The 22,015-nt window shown below is 42.5% G+C and overlaps 1 protein-coding gene across 4 annotated transcripts in view; it reads right to left on the bottom strand.

The window, feature by feature from the left end:
* The window catches only part of KCNT2 (potassium sodium-activated channel subfamily T member 2), a 322,338-nt gene that overhangs the window by 107,976 nt on the left and 192,347 nt on the right, over window positions 1–22,015 (bottom strand). For 2 of the 4 annotated variants that reach the window (XM_075936723.2, XM_075936724.2), the window contains exons 16-17: window positions 16,577–16,633; window positions 5,564–5,713 (exon numbers count right to left, since the gene is read on the bottom strand). In XM_075936723.2, coding sequence (XP_075792838.1) covers window positions 5,564–5,713; window positions 16,577–16,633 — 207 coding nt within the window. The remainder of the gene's footprint in view (window positions 1–5,563; window positions 5,714–16,576; window positions 16,634–22,015) is intronic. The other 2 variants (XM_075936725.2, XM_075936726.2) reach the window with 1 other exon arrangement.

The raw sequence follows: 22,015 nt of genomic DNA, 5'->3' as shown, positions 1-22,015 counted from the left end.
GCTTGATCCTGCCTTGAGGGCGGGGGGCTGGACTCGATGACCTCTCGAGGTCCCTTCCAGTCCTATTATTCTATGATTCTATGATTCTAACATAGATTCATGAAGGACAAGTTGTGCCTGAGCAATCTGATTAGCTTCTATGATGAGATAACTGGCTCTGTGGATATGGGAAAGTCAGTGGATGTGATATATCTTGACTTTAGCAAATGTTTTGATATGGTCTCCCACAATATTCTTGCCAGCAAGTTAAGGGAATATGGATTGGATAAATGGACTGTAAGATGGATAGAAAGCTGGCTAGACTGTCGGGTCCAACGGGTAGTGATCAATGGCTCGATGTCAGATTGGCGGTCGGTTTCTAGTGGAGTTCCCGAAGGATTTGTTCTAGGACCGGTTTTGTTCAACATCTTTATTAATGACCTGGATGAGGGCATGGATTGCACCCTCAGCAAGTTTGCAGATGACACTAAGCTAGGGGGAGAGGTAGATACTCTTGAGGGCAGGGATAGGGTCCAGAGTGACCTGGACAGATTAGAGGATTTGGCCAAAAGAAATCTGATGAGGTTCAACAAGGACAAGTGTAGAGTCCTGCACCTGGGACGGAAGAATCCCAAGCATTGTTACAGGCTGGGGACCAAATGGCTAAGTAGCAGTTCTGCAGAAAAGGACCTGGGAATTACTGTGGATGAGAACCTGGATATGAGTCAACAGTGTGCCCGGGTAGCCAAGAAGACTAATGGCATATTAGGTTGCATTAGGAGGAGCATTGCCAGCAGATCCAGAGAAGTGATTATTCCCCCTTATTTGGCTTTGGTGAGGCCACATCTGGGGTATTGTTCCCAGTTCTGGCCCCTTCCCCCACTATAGAAAGGATGTGGATGCACTGGTGAGGGTCCAGCTGAGGGCAACCAAAATGATTAGGGGGTTGGAGCGCATGACCTATGAGGAGAGACTGAGGGATTTGGGTTTGTTTAGTCTTCAGAAGAGAAGAGTGGGAGGGGGAGGTTGATAGACGCCTTCAACTTCCTGAAGGGAGGTTCCAAAGAGGATGGAGAAAGGCTGCTCACAGTAGTGACGGATGGCAGAACAAGGAGCAATGGTCTCAAGTTACAGTGGGCGAGGTCTAGGTTGGATATTAGGAAGAACTATTTCACTAGGAGGGTGGTGAAGCACTGGAATGAGTTACCTAGGGATGTGGTGGAATCTCCATCCCTAGAGGTTTTTAAGTCTCGGCTTGACAAAGCCCTGGCTGGGTTGATTTAGTTGGGATTAGTCCTGCCTTGGGCAGGGGGCTGGACATGATGATCTCCTGAGGTCTCTTCCATCTCTATGATTCTATGTGGCTGAACTCCTTAAGGGAGAATTGTATGTGTCCTTCTCACTTTTACCCACATTCTGCCATATATTTCATGTTACAGTAACCTCAGGTGATGATCCAGCACATGTTCATTTTAAGAATGCTTTCACAACTGATTTGATAAAATGCAAAGAAGGCACCAATGTGACATTTCTAAAGAGAGCTACAGCACTCTACCAAGGCTCAAAAATCTGAAGTGCCATTCAAAATCTGTGAGGGACAAGGTGTGGAGCATGTTTTGAGAAGTCTTAGAAGAGCAACACTCTTATTTGGAAACTATACAACATGGATCACCAAAGGAAAAAAAAAACCTTCTGCTGGTGTCATCTGACACAGATGATGAAAATGAATGTGAATCAGTCTGCACTGCTTTGGATTATTATCAAACAGAACCCATCATCAGCACGGACACATGTCCTTTGGCATAGTGGTTGAAGCATGAAAGGACATATGAGTCTCTAGTGTTTCTGGCACATAAGTACCTTACAAAACCAACGTCAACAGTACCACATGAATGCCTGTTGTCACTTCTGTGTGACACTGTGAACAAGAAGCATCTGGCATTATCTCCTTCAAATTGTAACCAAATTTGTTTGTCTGAGCAATTGGTTGAACAAGAAGTAGGACTGAGTGGACCTGTAAGCTCTAAAGTTTGATATTGTTTTATTTTAATACATTTATTTTTGTACTTAATTCTATATTTGTAAGTTTAACATTCATATAAACAATTCATAAAAATGATTACTTTAGTAAATGAAGGAGATTAATTGAGAAATAGGTTTTTTGCTTTTTAATAAAAAATAAAGTGAGCGCAGTATACTTTGTATTCTGTGATGTAATTTAAATCAATATTATTTGAAAATATAGAAAACATCCAAAACATTTAAAATAAATGGTCCTATTATTATTGTATAAAAGTAAGATTAATCATTTTTTTCAATCATTTGACAGCCCTAATGAAATAATCTTTAAAGGCCTTTCCCGTCACAAACGGCGTCAAGCAAGGGTGTGTGCTGGCACCGACCCTGTTCAGCATAATGTTTTCAGCCATGCTGTCAGACGCCTTTCAGAACAGTTCCTTGGGAATCAGACTGAGATACAGGACCGATGGGAAACTGTTTAACCTGCGAAGACTCCAGGCTGTCACCAAGATAAAGGAGACTGTGCTACGAGATCTCCTTTTTGCTGATGACTGCACCCTGAATGCTGGATCAGAGCAGGAAATGCAAGCCAGCATGGACAAATTCGCAGCAGCATGCGACAACTTCGGCCTTCTCATCAACACAAAGAAAACCAAAGTGATGCACCAGCCAGCTCCGAAAGCTCAACATCAAGTGCCCACCATCACAGTGAAGGGACAAAAGCTGCAAGCAGTGGACCAATTTACATATCTTGGCAGCACCCTCTCCCACTCAGTGACAATTGACATCGAGGTCAACTGCAGAGTCGCCAAGGCAAGCTCTGCATTCGGCAGACTGCTGACCAAAGTGTGGGACCGCCGTGGAATAAGCCTTGCTACAAAGCTTAAAGTCTATCGAGCAGTAGTGTTAACTACCTTGATGTATGCCAGTGAGACTTGGACTGTATACAGGAGGCACGCTAGGCAACTGAACCACTTCCACATGATTTGCCTCCGCAGACTTCTGAGGATCCGGTGGCAGGATAAGGTGCCAGACACAGAAGTCCTTTCTAGAGCAGGTCTGCCGTCAGTTTACACCCTGCTGATGAAAGCTCAGACACGCTGGGCAGGCCATGTTGCAAGGATGCCAGATCATCGCATCCCTAAACAGCTCTTCTATGGTGAGCTGTTTCAAGGGAAGCGATCGCACGGGGGACAAAAGAAGCGATACAAAGATACGCTTAAAGCCTCTCTCAAGTCCTTGGATATTGACACCACCTCCTGGGAGACCCTGGCACAAGACCGATCAACATGGCACATGCTGATCTACCAAGGCTGTCAAACATCTGAAGGCAGAAGGACAACCATAGCACAAGAGAAGCAAGCACTCCGTAAAGCCAGAGTTGTAAAAGCTGCAACAGTGGTGCCCACACATGTCTGCCCGACATGTGGCAGAACATTCCGTGCCCGTATCGGCCTTATCAGCCATTTGCGGACACACCATGGACAGTCCACAACCCGTTAGATGTCAAGGTCCTCTTCAAATACGATGGACAAACAACAACAACTATGAAGATAATATTTACTTATGGGGAGAGACAATGACCAACTACAGCTAATGCTGGAAGTGTCATAAAACCCTGTAAAATCTATGAGACTTAAGGCTTGGGTAAAAAAAACAAAAAACAAAACTATTCATGCCTCCTTTAAAACAAACCAATAACTTGCCAATGCTCTATGAAGATGACAATGGCACTGAATGAGTAATTCATTTTAGCTGGGTAATTGGTTTACAGAAGGAGATTCAATAACTGAAGAACTTCCACATCGGATTGGCCTTGCATCAGTGACATTTCAGCATTTTAAAAGGACTGTTTGATGGGATGTCTACATGACAACTATATACGTGTTATAAGATCCAAGTGTTCAGTGCGGTAGTGATGACAATCCTGTCACATGAATCATAAACCTGACATTTAAAAACAACTGAGGAGAGTATGCTAAACTTTTTTTAGTATGCAAATCTATGGTATATTCTTAATATTCATTGCTTGAATTTTGTCAGAAATGAGGAGATACTTAAAAGATCCTGGGAAATTACAACCTTGCACCAATAGACAACAAGATGACTTCCATGGTGGAGTCACAAAGGAGAAAGATATGCTTTTATAGAAATCTTGTCAGGCTGAGGTTGAAGGAAGTAGAGTACAATGCTTATGACAAATGAGGTTGAAAAATGCAATTTTGAGTAATTTAAAAAAAACCTAAATCTTCCCATAATCCTTCTTGACAGAGGAAGATTTGCAAGCATCCATTCTGTGCACTGCCACCGCCACATCATAGCCACATGAATTTTGCTGATGATTCACCAAATATATATTTAGCTTTTGACAGCTAAGCAAGGTCCAGATCCTACAGAGAAGATATTTTAATTATTCTTCAGATTATATCCAGGGAGAAAGTCTTCAAGTCATATTGGCTAGGGAAAGGATGTATTGAATATCTAGTTTTGACCACTCCCACATCAAGATGTTGATCTCCTGATTGTGATGTAGTAAGATGAGGGCCTAACACATAAGCCACAGGCCTGGTCTGAGTTCTGAGGCCTGGCCAATGGTCAGGACTAATATAAAGCAAAGCTAAGCCATGAGCTGGAGGCAGGTCTGGCTCATGTAGCTTGTCAAGAAGAAGTCTGATATTGCAGAAACACTGATCCTAAGTGATACTAAGTGGTCTGTAAGCACATTCCAGAAGGAAGGTAACATCACACCTCATTAGGAGACATCTTGTTACTAACACACTCTCAGGCATATATTGACCCAGGCTCAGGATAGGATCTAGGATGACCGAATTGTAGATAGCAATGTTTTGACTGAAGCACTATGTGCAAGGTGGTAGCTAGGTACGACAGAGGGCGGTAACCTGATACATCACCAGTAGTGTGTAACTTGTTATTTACCTGTGTATAAAAAGGTATCCTAGGGGAGCTGTCCTTGTCTAGCTTACAGGGCAGCGGAAAGTCCTGCTGCTGACTGAGCTAATCCATTACCACAAGCATACATGCGTTAGTGGTCTGGTAGGGTCTGCTGGATACTAAGGCTGTATTTCCTTGACAATAAACCTGGCATGATGCCCTAGTTTCTTATCTGATTTTGTGGCTTTTGGGGGTTCTCTCAGAGTCTGCTATGCTGGCTACCTGTGCAGAACCAGTGCAACATTCAGGGGGAACACATGCACAGTTACCGTCAGTGGACAGAGCAAGATACCTGTCAGGACACCTCTGGTAACTTCTGACCACATGTGCTATTCACTTTTGCTACCAGACTACTTAGAACTAATCTGCTTTTGCCTTAAGGTTAGGCTGGTACATCCAGACCAAAAATAGTTTTCAATTGATACTCAAAACTGGCAGGAGAATACAAAATTCCCATAAATTTTGCAAGATTCAGCAACCATTGAAAATCAGAAGCAAAACATTTCATAAGATGGCAATGACACCATGGAACAGTACAGTAAAATATTTAGTCTAGGGACACAATGTACATAAAGATTCATTTGAATTTACAATCCTCCAATAAGAAACATACTTTTTATGTGCATGGAAAGAAGCATATGTGAAACTCTTTCCCTCATATTCAGCAAAAAATGTACTGTCCTCCAGATTTATGTGATATACTTCATTACCAGAGCATCTGCCGTACATTTTCTGCCACTGTTCTGGTGATTGTTGACCCTCCCTGAAACACACAGATAATGAGAATATGTAAAAAAATCTCATTTATAACAGCAGTATCTATTGGCAATCGTTTCTACAGATGTCCCTTAGAAAGGCTCGATGAGCTAAACTGAAAAGTATTTTCTTAGTGGCAAGGATGAACTGATATTAATTTATATTAATTAAGAAACATTTTCTTTTCTAAAGTAATGGGTTTGTTAAGTGTCTCTACACTTTTTCTTTATAGTGAAAAGAAGACACAATATGAATTCCAAGAAACCCAGTCATAGGCCTAGTCTACTCTACAGGGGAAAGTAGAAGTAAGATATGCTACTCCAGTTACGTAGATTATATAGCTGGAGTTGACATACCTTAAATAACATTTCCGTGCTATCCACACAGCAGGAGGCTGACAGGAACAAATGCTCCTGTCAGTGTCCCTTACTACTCACGAGAAGCAGGAATACTGTCACTGATGGAGGCCCCTTTGAAGTCAGTCTAGCGGGTCTATACTACACCCTCTAAATCAAATCCCAAAAGATCGACCATGGCAGTGTTGATTTTCCATGTAGTGTAGATGTGCTCACAGTAAGTAACTAATTGCAGTTGGCATATTATTTCCATTAATACAAATAGGCCATTCAGACTCTGCAAAATATCTTGAATTTAATCATAAATAAAGATTATTAAGACATTTTCAAAAGAACTAGTGGGGTGATGTCCAGTTAACAGGGTAACTCGCCTCATGTACTATTGACTTTTAGCAAATGTATGCCAATTTGGCACTGAGCAAGATATCATATTTTCTGTGTTGGTTTTACTAAGTTTAGTTTTTTACCCTAATCCTAGATAGGGCTATTTAGTTACATGTTTATTCCTATCTCCTTCTTCACTTAGACTCCCCAGTTCAGAATAGACCACTTGTTTTTCAAACTAAATCCTTCCTGACCTTTTTACTTCACATCAACTAGGTGGGCTGCTTGTGCCCATACAAAGTCATGAAGAACATGGGCTCAGCCATCCATCTTTGCAATGTAGGATTAGATTCTATGGCTTCAGACAATGCAGACCCACCCTGTGTCCCTGTGGAACTCCAATAACTTTAGTGGCACTCCATATTATCTTATAATCTCCCTGCATGGATCCTTCTGCATGACCAAGGTCTTGGTGATCAGGATATAAGTAATTATCTTGAGGAGTAGAGATCAAAATACAGCCTCAAAGATGTTGTTGGAAATTGTTGAAACAATTTTTGAAACATTTTCAATGTACCAACCAATGTTTTTGCCTTTTTTTCTGAAACTTATAAGTCTTTCCAACACCTAATATACAAATGTTTTGTTTCTGTTAATGAAGAATTTTGTCATTAAAATGTATGATTTTGAATGATTTCACCTACTTGATTCAGGAAATATACATTTCTCAATGAATGTCTATTTCACCTTGCTGCTCTGTTTAAAAATATATTAATCTTTCCAATTCTCAGATGAAATACTGAGGATATTGTAGGTAAATGCATGTTATGCAGCAGGCCTACAAGCAGGAATTTCTGGGGTGTGTGTGAAGCAAAATGCAGGACAATGTAGCACTTTAAAGACTAACAAGATGGTTTATTAGATGATGAGCTTTCGTGGGCCAGACCCACTTCCTCAGATCAAATAGTGGAAGAAAAACACGGCTACATTTCTATCACTGGGGTGTGTGTGTGCTTTTTTTGTAAATGTGGACCACAGGGGTGTGAATGTACCTCTCCCCCCCCCTTCTCCATGGTCCCCCAAGTAAGTGTGCTCTGGCTGGCTGGCTGGTGGAAGGTTGGAGCTGATTTCCTCTCTCCTCCAGGAGTAAGGCTGGGGGTGGGGCTAGGCCTCGCTCCAGAGAGAGAAAGGGGGGAAAATCAGCCCCAGCCTTCTCCTGGACAGCTAGAGCATTGGGAGGGAGGCTTTGGCAGCATGCCGCTCCTGCCAGCCGAAGCATGCTTACTTGAGGGTCCATGAGGAGTACGTTTGCACCCTTCACACACACCCTGCATATTTGATATGTTAGCTTGATACAGAGCTAGTATGCGTTTGGGTATCTGAACTGCTAGGCTCTCTCCCAGCTGCAGTGTCAATATACCCTTAGTAATGTGCTTTTTTAAATTACTAAGACACGCTAGAAGTTCTAGGAAGGAACAAGAGTCTTTCTGTCAAATGTTACCAAAATTACAATACCATAGTATCCTTCTTTCTTGTTCAAATTCAAACATTAGGAGCCTTTTCTAGCTATTTTTTGCATAGTTATAACCTTTTCACATTGATCGAGTCAATTAAAACTTAATCTGATTCATGTTATATATTTCTATTTCAGCTCATCAATAAATGCATACCTTTAGGACCAGTAACATCAATCCATTTTTATTTGCTATGTTGCCTCACTGAAAATCTATCTATATATTTTAGAAATGTGCATCTGTCTGTCTGTCTCTGAGTTTGTTTGTTCAAGAACTCCTCCTAAATGGTAAGAGCTGGAATCACCAAATTTGGTATTCACCTTCCTCTTCTTCTAACTTATAGCAAGGTCAGAGTTTGGTTCTGCTAGGAAAACAGGAAGTGCATGGAATGGGATTGTTTTCTATGACATGGAAAGGGAACTTCAGGGGGTAGCCAAGTTAGTCTGTACAGGATAAACTTAAAAAACAACAAATGGTCTGGTAGCACTTTATAGACTAACAAAACATGTAGATGGTATCATGAGCTTTCATGGGCACAGCCCACTTCTTCAGATGACTGGAGTTTTGAGTTTAGGATGTGCAGACCCAAAAAAGGGAGGGAGCTGTTCAGAAGAGGCAGTGAGCCCAGGGGAGAGCTATACAGTAGGGGAAAAAAAGCCCCACCGGATGCAGGGAGGAGAAGGCACCACAGGATGGGTGGTGAAGAAATGGTCCCTGCTGGATGAGAGGGAAGAATAAGCCCAGCCAGCCAACTGGAGGGGGAGAATGCCCTGTCAGATGGGTAGGGAGGGGAGGTGGGAGCCCTTCTGTATGCAATAAAGATAGAAGATCCTGCTTGACAGGGGAAAAGAGGGAGAAAAAGTCCCTGTCAGATAGGGGTGGGGTAAGGAAAGGCCCTGCTGGATGAGGGGGAAACTTCCCTGCTAGATGGTGTGGAAGAAAACAAGCCTTCACTCTGCGTTGTGTTTAAGCAACAAGTAGCCAGAGGCAGTTATTTGCGTCTGACCTTGCTGCAGATTCAAGAAGTTCAGATGGCGTGAGCCCAACGAAGCAGACAGCATACGGGCAGTCCTCCCTCTGACCCCCTCAGAGATTTCATGAGCTGCTGATAAGGTCTGACACTCTAGACCCAGCAGACCCCTTCTTTGGAGTGTGTAGATTTAGTTTCCTATAAGCCACTGAACAGACGGGGAGTGGACAGGATGCTCCCCTGAATGACTAAAATGGATGGGGTCAGTCTAAGCATACCCCTCACACCGCCAAAAGCCACTCCTGCGTACTACATGTACGTGCATCATGGTCCAAGGACCTGTAAGCATTTGACAGATTGACAGAGAAAGAAATTAAAGCCCTGAGGGATGAGATTGAAGCTCAAAAAAGCAAAAATCCACCCTGCAGTGAGAAATGTAACTTACATGCAAGTGCCCAGCCTCTCCCAAGCTTAGGGGGGAATTTGACCCAACATTACCCCCTCTACTCCTCTCTATGCCCAGCCCTATATGGGCCCTTACCACACATTACTGAAGATAGAGAGGAGGCACAGAAGATAATTGAAAGGTGTCAGATCTTCCCTTTGGAAGAACGGGCTCTAGTTACAAATTTGTCCGATCCAAAGCAAAACACTGAGTTTTGGAATAGACTTAACAGCTTGTGGGAAGTATTCCTCCAAATTCTCAAGGAAGGAATGCCCGCCTACCATCAAGCCATATTGACCCTAGGCATTTTGGTTGGAAACATATACACAGAACACAACGCAGGAGTAGGAAAGGGCTGCAAAGCAACTTTAGGAAATTCTCAAGCCCTTGTTAGCGAATAGATAACTACAGCCTCTCTGGCTGGAATTCCAGGCTACCCAAGGATGTTTCACAATGCACAATTGGGGGCCGTCCAGAAAAAAAAAGCCACCCTAAAAGTCAACTAGTGGGAGGAGGTAACCTAAAAGTGAATTTGAAGATGTAATCACTAGAAGCTAAATCTGCCCTAACAAGGAGACACATTCTGCAAAATAAATCTCCTTACAGAGCATGGTCGAGTGATCCACCCCAGAGTCAGCAGCATAGATCAACTGCTGCAGCATGGATGTAATGAAAACCCTTTACTGAGAAGTTCAAAATTAGTAATAGCTGACTGCAATAATACATATTTGGATTTACCTATTGAAAAGAATTAGGAGGTGTGGGGGCTAATGGGAAAGCCCACCCTCCTTACCACATTAATACTGGATAAACCTGTGTCATTGAAAAAAAAAAGGTCATTTAGCAGGAATCAGGACAGATCATAAGAAGGAAAAAGCATGTGAAAGGGGAAGGCAAAAGGTTTGGAGCCCTATGGGCATAGTGGAAGGAATAAGGAAAGTAGGAATACAGTCACTGGAAAGTTAAATTAATAGGAATGAGAAACGTTTTCTTTGGAAGGACGAAACAAGTGATTTGAGGGTATGTGAAGGTGAAAAATGGACTCTGTGGGAGCGTAGAAGGAATTAAGCGATTGTTGTAATATATGAAGGGAAACCTGCTTTAAAAAGTGACTCCTTATTTCTTTCAGCCTTTTTCAATAATCCAGGCAAAGAAACAATCAAATTTAACTATTTGGCTACAGACACTTTTGTTAAATCTGCAAAAGGAAAATAAGGAATTCTATTGACACTTAACTGGTTAACTGTATAAAAGAATGAAATCTATACATTCAATCCTTAAGGTTAAATTTACTCTTTAAGAAAACAAATCATTGTTTTAAGAATCCAAGCCCTGAAACTTCACTGTGTCTCTGTTCAAGGCTGAGTTGATAACACTTTTGGCTTGCTTTCAAATCCAACATTATATGTGAATACAGGCTGCCTGGCTATTTCAAAGGAATATAAAACACCTGTCCCCTCAAGTAAATTGTCCAAATACAAACAAAATATTTATAAGCACCCATTTAACAAAATTTAATGTCAATATTATTACTATAGTCTTAATAAGTAACACTGTATATGATTCTTTTCAGGAAAAGAAAAGCTTTTTGCTTGCTGGAACAATAACTGACCAACACCTTGTGCTAAGGAAAAGCATTATAGCTTCACACACTAAGCCTGATCTGTGGTACAAGAGGGAAACTGAGGCATGCCACTGTTGGGGAGGTCTAGCAACTCTAGAGGTAATTCAAGGGAGTGGAAGGTCACGAGTACCGATGAAGCGCCTTTGTTTTCGGAAAGTTGCAACTCACTTGCCCATGGAAGTGGTAAGGAACTAGCTGTAACAGGTTCCCCTAACAGATCTTAGGCAGTATTTTAAGTTATAATGGACCACCCCGACGGGGGTAGAAATGTTTTCTTGTCTTTCAGATCATCAGAAAGCACTGGTGCCAGCTGAAGAAAAACAACAAACAACATTCAACAACAACAAAAAAACTATGGTTCTGTGTCATGACATAATAAGTTTGTGTTCTGTCCAAGTTTGTCTTGTGTATCTTAATTGTAATACGTATTGCAAATATTGTTGTGTGTAGGATATTGTTTTAATGAAAGGATAATTTGAGTAAAGCAGAAGCATTAATTTAAACCAACAAAATTAATAATTGGGCCCAATCAATTGGCAACGCTAAACTTAGTCAATTGGCAACTTTAAAATTCAGTGAAAGGATAATAGTTTGGTAATTGTTTAGGCTAGGAGAAAGTTAACAATGTCTCCATAGGTGAACAAAAAAGGAACTGGAAGGAAGCAAGGAGTGCATCACGTGAACAGAAGGACTGGGAGTGGGGTACCAGCCCTCTCCCCCATCGGATTGGTTTTGCTTTAATGGCTACACAAATGAAATATTTAGCTTCTGCAAATTTGCACACCAACCATAAAGTGGTTTGGCCAGAGATAATAAGAAATCTATAAGAAACAACACGGGCAAGTGAGACATCAGCATATTTAAGTAAAGATGCCCACAACAATGAGGAAACTAGTAACCTCACCATTGCAATAACAGCTACTTGCCCTGCTACTCATTGGTGCCTGATGCCTTAAAAGGCCTCAAAAATTATGGAATTGCATGGGTTAACAATTAAACATCTGTGAACCATGCTTAGTCCTATAAGAGAAACAGTGACCCTAGTCAATGTAACCTCCTTCAAGTCACATACATAGAACAAATACACACTAATAGCAATGGGGAATACACGGCCTTGGGCCTCCCCTCATTCACACAGAATTATTTTGTTTATTGTAACAACATGAACACTACGAGGACAAAGAATACACAGTCCTCTGAGTTAAAGTTTGTATGGAATATTGTGGGAAAGAAGCTAAACACCAACATTAGGCCACTGAAGTTGGACCTATTGATTCCCACTGGGCTTACCACTTAAAGCCCAGACAAAGGTAACCCCTGAGGCATGGCTGTCATTTGTTAAACAATGGCCATTGCTAACTTGCCCTCATTTGGATATTATTAACCAGGTCCTTAAGGACAAAATAGAGCCTCTCAATTGCGCATCATGCCCTGAACAGACCCGTCTCAGAACCAGGACAACTGTCACTGGTCCTTACCTTGGTGATGTTCCACACTGGTATAAACCAGCTGTGTGCTAGACTGGCTAATCAAATTGGCAAGTGCCTGATTAGGCAACGAAGGGGCTTAGCAGATACCATCGCAGATTGGTTTGGGCCTGGAAACTCTGTCAGCAACACTTATATCATAGCCCAGAAATTGTATGAGAATCCAGGCTGGTAAATGCAGTAATATCCAGTGCCCGTAAAGGCCCAGACACCAGCCAAGCCAACCGATTGATCCTGAATAGTTTGAAGGATCTGTCCAGCTCTGTGTCCATTTCACTAAACCTAACCAGATATTTGGACCAGAGATTAATTGGATTGTTAATTAATGGAACTAAATTAAAGGTATTAGAAGGCCAGTATTGAAGAATAGGATAGCTTTGACCACCCAGCCGTTATGGTGGTGAGTTCCCATCTCCCCCGTGCCTACCCATGGGAGTGGGGAAGTAGAGAATCCATGAGGACCCAAAGGCCCACCTGGACAGAGCATAGTATAACCTTTTGTTTTTGGCCCCTCTGGGGATTCCTCATTCAAATCAGATCAAAATGGTAACCTCCCTGCCTGTACCAAAGCAGGAGCATATAGATAGAGTCGAGGGCATTGCTTATTCTGAAGGTGTGGGAGCCTCCCTATACCCAGGGATTGTTGCACCCACTTTGATAAGGAAATTTTATGTACCTGCCCATTTAACATCATGACGAATCTGCCTAGGTTTGATGTGGTTGTCTCAGAGAAACAAAAACATCGAGCTGGTCCAAATAAACGGTACCTACTGGTGTTTGACTACCCAGACAGATCACTCCATCCTGCCCCTCTACATATCCATTTTTGTGTATAACAGCCCCTCGCCGGATGATCCTGACCTTTGATGGAATGTGGCTCTATTGCACTTCGGCAGTGATGAGTAACCTAACATGAGATTCTGAGTGGCACGGCGGAAGTAAGTACCTAGAGGAGGGTTTACTGGCCCTGCAGGCGAAGATCGAGGAGTTGGTGGCCAATGCCCAAAGATATATCGGGGCTGGCCATCTGAGGTACACATAGATAGGGAAACACCATGGACCATGCCAAACACCTTCCTCTGCAGCACTCAACCAGGCAGTAGAGGTCAAACCTATAATCATGGGCAGCGCCAGTAAGGCGATGAAATATCTTAAAGATGGAGTTGAATAGTGTTTGTCAAATTATGTGGGAAGTTTCGATTATAACATTTATAACAGTGCTGGTGCTGTACTCATACTTCCAGAGTAAATTAAAACCCCTTAAATTGTATTTAACCTGGTGGGTTAAGGAGAACCCCAAAGTCAAGAGAAAGGAACTATAGGAGTAAACTGAGGCAATCCGTGGTATCTTGCTGAGAACTGACAAACTCAAAGTATTAGGCCAGCTTGGGAAGTAAAACAGTTCAACAGTTACTGTGACCCTGGTTCCCCTGGCAACCACATTCCAAAGGGCCTCATTTTGATAAGGCTGATACCAAACAACTGTGCAGGATTGTTTTTACGATTTGCTTTATTCCTAGGAAATAACGTTGGTTCCAAAGGAGCTATCTGGCTTTTAACTCAGAGGATAGAGACTCTTATGTCCATCAGCGAAAGACCGCTCTAGAAAGACCTTTACCAAGTTTTGCTAGCCACCAACGCCGCTGTGATGTGCCAAGAACTGATTGTTGGCCAATGCTTCTCACTGCAAAAAGATCCCTCCATCTCGAAATGATCCTACCCCGATTGCTGATAAGCCTCTCTCTTCTGGTCCTGCTTTCCTACCTGCAGGACACCAGAAGAACCAAAATATTACAGGGTGATGTGCTGGTAACCTCTCCCCTGCATGATGCTGAACCACGACTGTTTCAAGAAAAAAAAAGAGGAAAAGTCCACTCCTCTGACACCGCCAAAGCCCAAAGATTTCTGACTACAAAAGGACATTAAGAACTGACCTTAGTGAAAGAAGTGAAGTATTGTATATTGCCAAGGAGAAACTTGTGAGAGTGGTTTGGGTTTCTCCCTCTGATCTGGACTCTGTGCTTATGGACAGGTACCATTAGCATGTACCTGCCCTCCCTAATTTGGTTATTAATTATGATATGTTGTGTTATGTTACTAAAATTATAGAACAGCCCCATCATAGAATTATATTGGGGATATTAATGATTATATTGCTTTTGCTTATTAAAGGTTTCATATTTGCTCTTGTAAAAGATGTAGTAATAGAAATAGCTTTTATGTTTGTACTAATTATGCAATGTTTAATGAAAATAAAGGTTTAGAAAGATAGTTGTGCTGTAAGCACAAAAGGGGGATTGTGGAGGCAGGAAAAGGGAATAAGGGAATTTGTTTGCAGCCATCTTGGTCTTGTTAACAAGAGAGCAAAAGTCAGGCTAAGTCTGTGGCCTGACAACGTGAGATCTGTAATTAGACGCTGCCTTTGCCTCTCGCCTCCATACGGAGATAAGAATAGAATGCTGACTCTGGCAGGGACCTTGAGATAAGGAGCATCTGGGTGGAATTAAATAACTGTTAGCCATTGGAGTTTGTAATGGGAAGGAGACTAATTGTTATTGTTATTATATCTAATAGACAGTATATAAACTGCTTCATAATTGCTTGTATTCGAAGATCTGCCTCGGGGGGGGGATCCCCCCCTGTCCGAACCAGTTTTTCCCTTGCTGCAGCTCGTAATAAAACTGCCTTTGGCTACTTGTTTCTTACAAACTCAGAGTGAGGACGTTTTCTTCCACAATGGAGGAAGGAAGAAAAGGCCTTGCCAGACAGGAGGAGGGTAGCAGAAAAGGCCCTTCAGAAGGGGTGAGAGAAAAAGCCCCGCCCGACGGGGGGAGGGAGAGAAAGCCATGCTGGACAGAGCAGGGGGAAGAGAATTCCACTCCAGATGGGGGGCAGAGAAGGCACAGGGGGGAAGGTCCCACTGGGAAAACCCTCTGCCAGACGGGAAGAAGGCCTTGCCAGATGGCGGTTGGGGGAGAAAGCCCACCGCCTCCCCCCATACACCCACCCTCTCCTAACCTGCCTGTGTGACCCCTCCATGCTCCCAAGAACCCAATGTGGGGAGCACTGGCAGGGCCAGCCTATGCAGGTCCCCCCACCCTGGAGCGGTTCTGTCCCAGCCTGGCTCCTAGGGACAAGCCACCAGGCTGATTGCGCAGACATCCCCCTCTCCCATGGACAAGCCCCTTGGTGCCCTGGGGCACCCACAGAGAGAAGCCAGTGGATACCCTTACCTCCAAGCCTCTTCCCTCTCCTTAGTTCTACCAATCCCCTGTCCTCATTCCTGCACCTATACCTTGCCCTTCCTCATCCCCCAATCCTCACTCTAGCATCCTCCCACATTGACAGCCCCCAGCCCTGAGCCATCCACACCCCCAAGGCTGTTCCCTGATTCCTGTGTCCCGCTCGCCGCCAGCTCCCTTCCTTGAAGGACCTGGGCAATGCCCTGTAAAATCCACATAACTACCAATCTTTTTACAGATTATATTTCTGCCCCAGCGTGTTTTTGCTTTTCTTTTCTGCCTTGATACTCTGTGAAGCACAATCTTTAAAAAAAAATCAACCAACCAACCAAACAAAAACCCTAAAGTGCCTCAACAGTGCATTCTTTAAACATTGCATTGGATGATACAAAATAAGTATGCTTCAAACATTTACATTCTTTTCCTCACAGTGGTTATGCCACTAACAACAACAGCTGGATAATTTCTGTTTATATCTTTTTTTGGGAATCAATGACACTCAAGATTATAAAATGACACTCAAGATTATAAAACCAAATTGAAATCCATAGTTTCTAAAGATTGTGCCATCCTGAAACTGATCTGTGTGAGTGATCCAGTTATTTAAAGGCTGAAAGGCTTCTTATTCCATTAGCAATCCCTTTACTACTGAATACACGATATCTATTCAGAGCCAGGGAGATTTTTTGCATCATCAGTGAGAGGTTATATTTCCAGATGTAACTTTTGAAGAATTAATGTAATTCTAAACTGATATAGAAGTAGTAAAGAAATATTTAACCATATTTAATGGATTGTTACTGATAGACAAAGTATCGTGAGATAACAGAATAACAAATCTAGAAAAGTAATACTAAAATAAAGTAGTGGTATATTTTACTTTTTCCCCCTAAAATAAAATGTTTCACCTGGTTAAAGTCTGCTTGATTCCAGTTAGATGTCTAAAAGCTTCCCAGGGTGCTGTTCTGCAAAGATCACATGAAGTTCATCAATTCAGAAATGCTATTATCTTCCAACAGGTTTGTCTATAATAAGTTCTAGTAACAGACTGTTAGGCTAAAAATCTATAAAGATGGTCAGTTTTTAAATCTGATACACAAAAGGCTTTTAGATGAAAAACTCCCCCCATGCTCAACTTTACTCATTTGAGTCATCTCATATTATACAATGAGTTACTGATATCTACCCTGCTCAACTCTGAGTGTATTCATAGAGAGGCTCAAGGCAATTCACACTAATGTCTGTGGAAGCTCCTATTAATTTCAATGACAATTTTATCTAAATCCATATTGTTTAGAAAACTTTGTAGAGAAATCAGAGATGAAGATGAGTTTCATGTACATATAAGTATGTTTAAAACCTACATATTTTTTCTTGTGGAAACATAAGTAAGCTGATGCAACACAACACTTATTTTTCTGCAAGCTTTGCAACCCATGCATTTAATTTTTGGTAGACTTTTTCATCTCTGGGATTGTCAGAAACCAGTTGTATACATTGGAAGTGACAAACTGTGTAATATTCATAGCAAATTTATCTTTTTTTCACAATCCAATTTTGGTATATACCAGGGTAAATGTTGAAGCTGTTCACCAGCTAGCTTGAAAAATCGTTTGGACTAATTTTAATTTATGAACTGTTACATTCATCTGATTTCTTGACATTATTCCTGTTGGGAAATGGTCACACGAGACACCTGGCATGAAATTAAATCTGTTGAAGTCAATGGAACTTTTTATAGTGAATTCAGTGATGCCAGGATTGCACACACAGTATTGTTTCTGCTCCCTGACCTAAATGAATGGGACTTTTTAAATAGGAGAGTAACAAAGAGCAATTAAAAAAAACTGTTGACGATGCATGAATCTTTGTATGTGAACATGGTACTTTGAAGAAAGAGCAGCCATTCCTCACATCACAACAACAAAGGCAATTATCTGAATTTGTACATGCTCAAAATGAAGAACAGAATCGAATTTGTAAGATATTTACCAGCAATGTTTCAGGATTGACCAGCTCTTTTACTAACTGAATCAAAATAAAATAAATTGCTGCTCATACTCTTTCTTGTTCTTATCTGCTGTTCTTCTGCTAAGTCTTTCTTGTATTATGGCTATATTCTGTATTTTTTTCCTCTTCCCCATCCTCCAAGTAATTTTTGTGTTAACAAATGGGTGAAACTGACCACTTGAACTCCATATGGGTTGTCTGTTTGCAGTATTTGTTAGTGGAACACCAGAGAGAAGCTGTGCTTCAGCCCATGTTAGACAGGAGCAGAGGGAGTCAATAGCAACAGAACTGAGGAGGAGTGCATCTTTATATGGAGGCATTCAAGGGATGTGTTTTCTTCTTTGGCTACTGTTGCTTCCTCATCTCCCTGCTTCATTCCCTATCTTCCTACCCCTCCACATGCTCACCTTTCACTTGAACAAAGTCATGTTACTCGGCAAATTCAGCACATTTGTCTAGAGCCTGAAATAAAGTGACCACATTTGTTTTAGTTGTGACCTGTTAGACATGGGCCTATTATAAGCCTAATACTGAATTTCTTATTCAGGAAAACTTCCATTTGGCTTTAACTGGATGGACTGCAAAAATATGAGAGATCAAGCCTACTACATATTGCAGATCATTACATGATATAGCTCTCTTTCTATGCCAGTAGTTCTGGGGATTTAAACGCCATATAATAAAGTTTATTTTGGGGGCGTGTAATAATATTGAAACAGGAACCAGGTGCACAGGAATATAGCTCATTTCAATATCAATGCTCAAACAAAGCCTATCTTTTTAAATGGTTGGAATGAAAGACAATGTGATAAAGAAAACAGTGGAAATCTGCCCCTCATTTTTGTCAATTATATTGATATGGTAGAGGGAAAACAGATTTTGAAATATTTTTATGCCATAATATATACTTTAAACTGTGTAAAATTAAAAAAAAAAGTTCAGCTGAATCACTTCTAGTCTATTTATAATTAAAGATATTGTAATTATTAGCAGTCATTTTTGCCATTATCAGATTTAACCAAGAATCCTCCCCCAAAACAAAATCTTAAGTCCATTGAATTCTAAGTACAGCTGTCAAGCAATTAAAAAAACATAATCATGATTAATCACGCTATGTAGTGCAATGCGGAGCCCGGGGTCAGCTGGAGTCCCCCTTTGAAATGCCGGCGCATGGTGGGGGACAGCTGGACCAACAGGGCAACGGGGGAGCTGGCTTTCCCTTGTCGGACAAAATCCCTCCTCCAGGTCAAGTCTCATGGGTGCCAGACCAGGGAGTTCTAACTTGTACAAGCAATTCATGTAAACTGGTTTCCTATTGTAGGGAAGACACTGAAACACTGGGGAAACCATGAAGCACTGTTATTTTACTGGTATTAGTAAGATGCAATACACCAAACAAGTTTTTAGGAATGCAATGAAGGGCATGATTTGAAAAGGAAAGGATTAAGTAGAAGATCATTTTAAAGGGCCCTTTTTACAAAAGAAAATCAACCTTATTGACTAACCTAAGAGTGCTTTCTAGGTTCAGGCTTTAATTTATTTATATCTAATTGTAAGTGCTTGTTTTTAATTTTAATTAGTAAATGCTTAAAGTATTTATTAATGCCAGATCACAACAATAACTAGTGATTGATTTTTACACAAAGGTGAAATGAATATTGAATGAATTGGAACTCCTCCATTGAAAATTAAACTAATTTATGATAAAGACCAAGAAAAATTACTTTGATATGATATGATTGCCCCCATTTTAATTGTAATCTGTTTTGGTGCTTATTACACATTATATACAATTTAGAATATTGCATTCAATATCTCATTCATATAAACTACATTAAAAGAACATTGTTAAGTTTGTAAAGTTAACTCACTCAAAACATAGGAAATGCCAGAAAACTAAACTTTGTCATGCATCTTCTGCATATAAATGATGATGTCATCTTTAATTAGATGAGAACAACTAATTCACTACATTCTTCCATAGCTAAAATGGATCTGCTCTAGGGGTTAAATCAGGGTTGTGTAGTGAAGAAGGCCATTGTCTGCTACAGGCAGTCCCCAAGTTACACGGATCCGAATTATGTCGGATCCGCAGTTACGAACAGGGCTTTTTTCGCCTCGGAGGACGCGAGTGGCGGGACACCCAGATGCGCCGCGGTCCCGCCACCCGCATCCTCTGGGGCGAGAAAAGCTGCTCTGTGGCTCCCTGGTCTGCTGGGGGGGGAGCCTCCCCCAGCAGACCAGGGAGACACGGAGCAAAGCCGCGGAGCACGCGGGCAGCGGGACAGCCCAGACGTGCCGCAGCTGTCCCGCTGCCGGTGTCCTCCGAGGCTTTGCTTCCCGTCTCCCTGGTCTGCTGGGGGGAGCTCCCTGGTCTGCTCGGCGGTCCCGCCACCCGCATCTCCCTGGTCTGCTGGGGGGGGGGGTGCAGCTAGTGCTTCCCCCCCCCCCCCCAGCAGACCAGGCTTTTCTCGCTGACGATGCCTGGGGTAGAGCAGCTGGGGTGCTGCCAGGTTGGTCCCGCAGTGCCACTCCTCGGTGCTACTGGACCAACCCAGCAGCACCCCAGCTGCTCTGCCCCAGGTGTCCCCAAGTCAACCGCTGCTGAAACTGACCAGTGGCTGACTACAGGAAGCCAGAGGCAGAGTTGCTCTGCCCCAGGCTTCCTGGAATCAGCCGCTGATCAGTTTCAGCAGGGGCTGACATGGGGATATCTGGGGTAGAGCAGCTGAGGTGTTGCCGGGTTGGTCCCTGCAGCGCTGAGGTGCGGCGCTGTGGGAACCTACCCAGCAGCGCCCCCGCTGCTCTGTCCCATGCGTCCAAATTCAGCCGCTGTTGAAACTGATCAGCGGCTGATTCCAGGAAGTCCAGGGCAGAGCAACTCTGCCTCCGGCTTCCTGTAGTCAGCTGCTGGTCAGTTTCAGCAGCGGCTGAATCTGGACGCCAGTTCCGACTTACAAACAAATTCAACTTAAGAACAAACCTACAGTCCCTATCTTGTACGTAACCCGGGGACTGCCTGTATTTGATTTTGCAGCTTACTGTTCTTTAATGTTGGGCATGACTATACTGTCTCAGTATAATTTTCTCAATGAAACAGCTCAAATCTAACATACAGTTAAAGTGGAACAATTTTTTTTGAGCAAGTTGAAAAAAAATTCCATCAGTTGGTATCATATTGACACATCAGTCTTCAGTAGACTTGGGACCTTTAAATCCACGGCACAGACCGCTGCCAGTTGAGCTAATGGAAATATTAATGACAGTATAAGGATGTCAAACCCTATGTTGGTCAATAATAAAGAGGGATGGGGCCCTTTGCCAATGGATTTCACAAATACTGTCAACAGACAAAACTGAAAGGCTATAAAAGTATAAATTCTTGGATCTCAAGCCAGGCCCTGGAGGGTAGTCTTCTGTGTCCCCACTTGTAGCACAGCTCTATCCCTTCTGCCTCACCCTCTCCAACTCTCCCATCTCTTCCCCACTCCAACTCTTACATAGAGTCCTATTCTCCACTTCTTATCCCAGTCTTTTGTCCAGCCATTTCCAGTTTCTCCATTTTTCCTCTTCCATTCTCAGTTCTAGTCTCCCACCCCACGCCTTCCATCCAATGTCCCTCCCTCCACTTGGCAATTCTTTTGGTCTCATTCCCTGGATCATTGTCCCCGCTTCTTTTCTCAGCCATTGCCAATTCTCAATCCATACACACACTTCTTATCAGACCAGTTGTGCCTTCTGTCCTCTGTTCTATTCACCCACCCACTGGTTTCTGCTCTGTCTCCTTGTTCAACCAATGCCCAATGAAGACTAGCTTCTTCCCTCTCAGATCTTAAGTCTCAGTTCCATACCCAAGTTGTTCCAGCTTTCATTCTCTCCCTTCCCTTTGGTCTCCATATTTATGTCTAGACTACATGGCTCCGTTGACGGAGCCATGAAAACTAGTTTACCTGACATAGTCAGTGAAGCGGGGATTTAAATAATCCCCGCTTCATTAAAATAAAAATGGCCTCCACACTGTGCTGACAACCAGCTGATCCAGCTCAGCATGTCAGTCTAGACGCGGATCGGTCGACAAGGGAAGCCTTTGTTGACAACTCCTGTAGACCTCGTTTAATGAGGCATAAGGGAGTGGTCGACAAAGGCTTCCCTTATCGACCGATCCGCCTCTAGACTGCTGCACTGTGCCAGATCAGCTGATTGTCGGCACAGTGCAGTGGCCATTTTTATTTTAAGAATCGGGGATTCTTCATTGACTATGTTGGGTAAACTAGTTTACATGGCTCCATCGATGGAGTCACGTAGTCTAAACATATCCCATTTGTTTGTCCTTCCAT

Source organism: Pelodiscus sinensis, chromosome 9, assembly GCF_052426305.1.
Source record: "Pelodiscus sinensis isolate ZL-2025 chromosome 9, ASM5242630v1, whole genome shotgun sequence".
NCBI classification, from domain to species: Eukaryota; Metazoa; Chordata; order Testudines; family Trionychidae; genus Pelodiscus; species Pelodiscus sinensis.
Note: the sequence above shows the minus strand (reverse complement) of the source record. Positions and strands in the feature narration are given on the sequence as shown.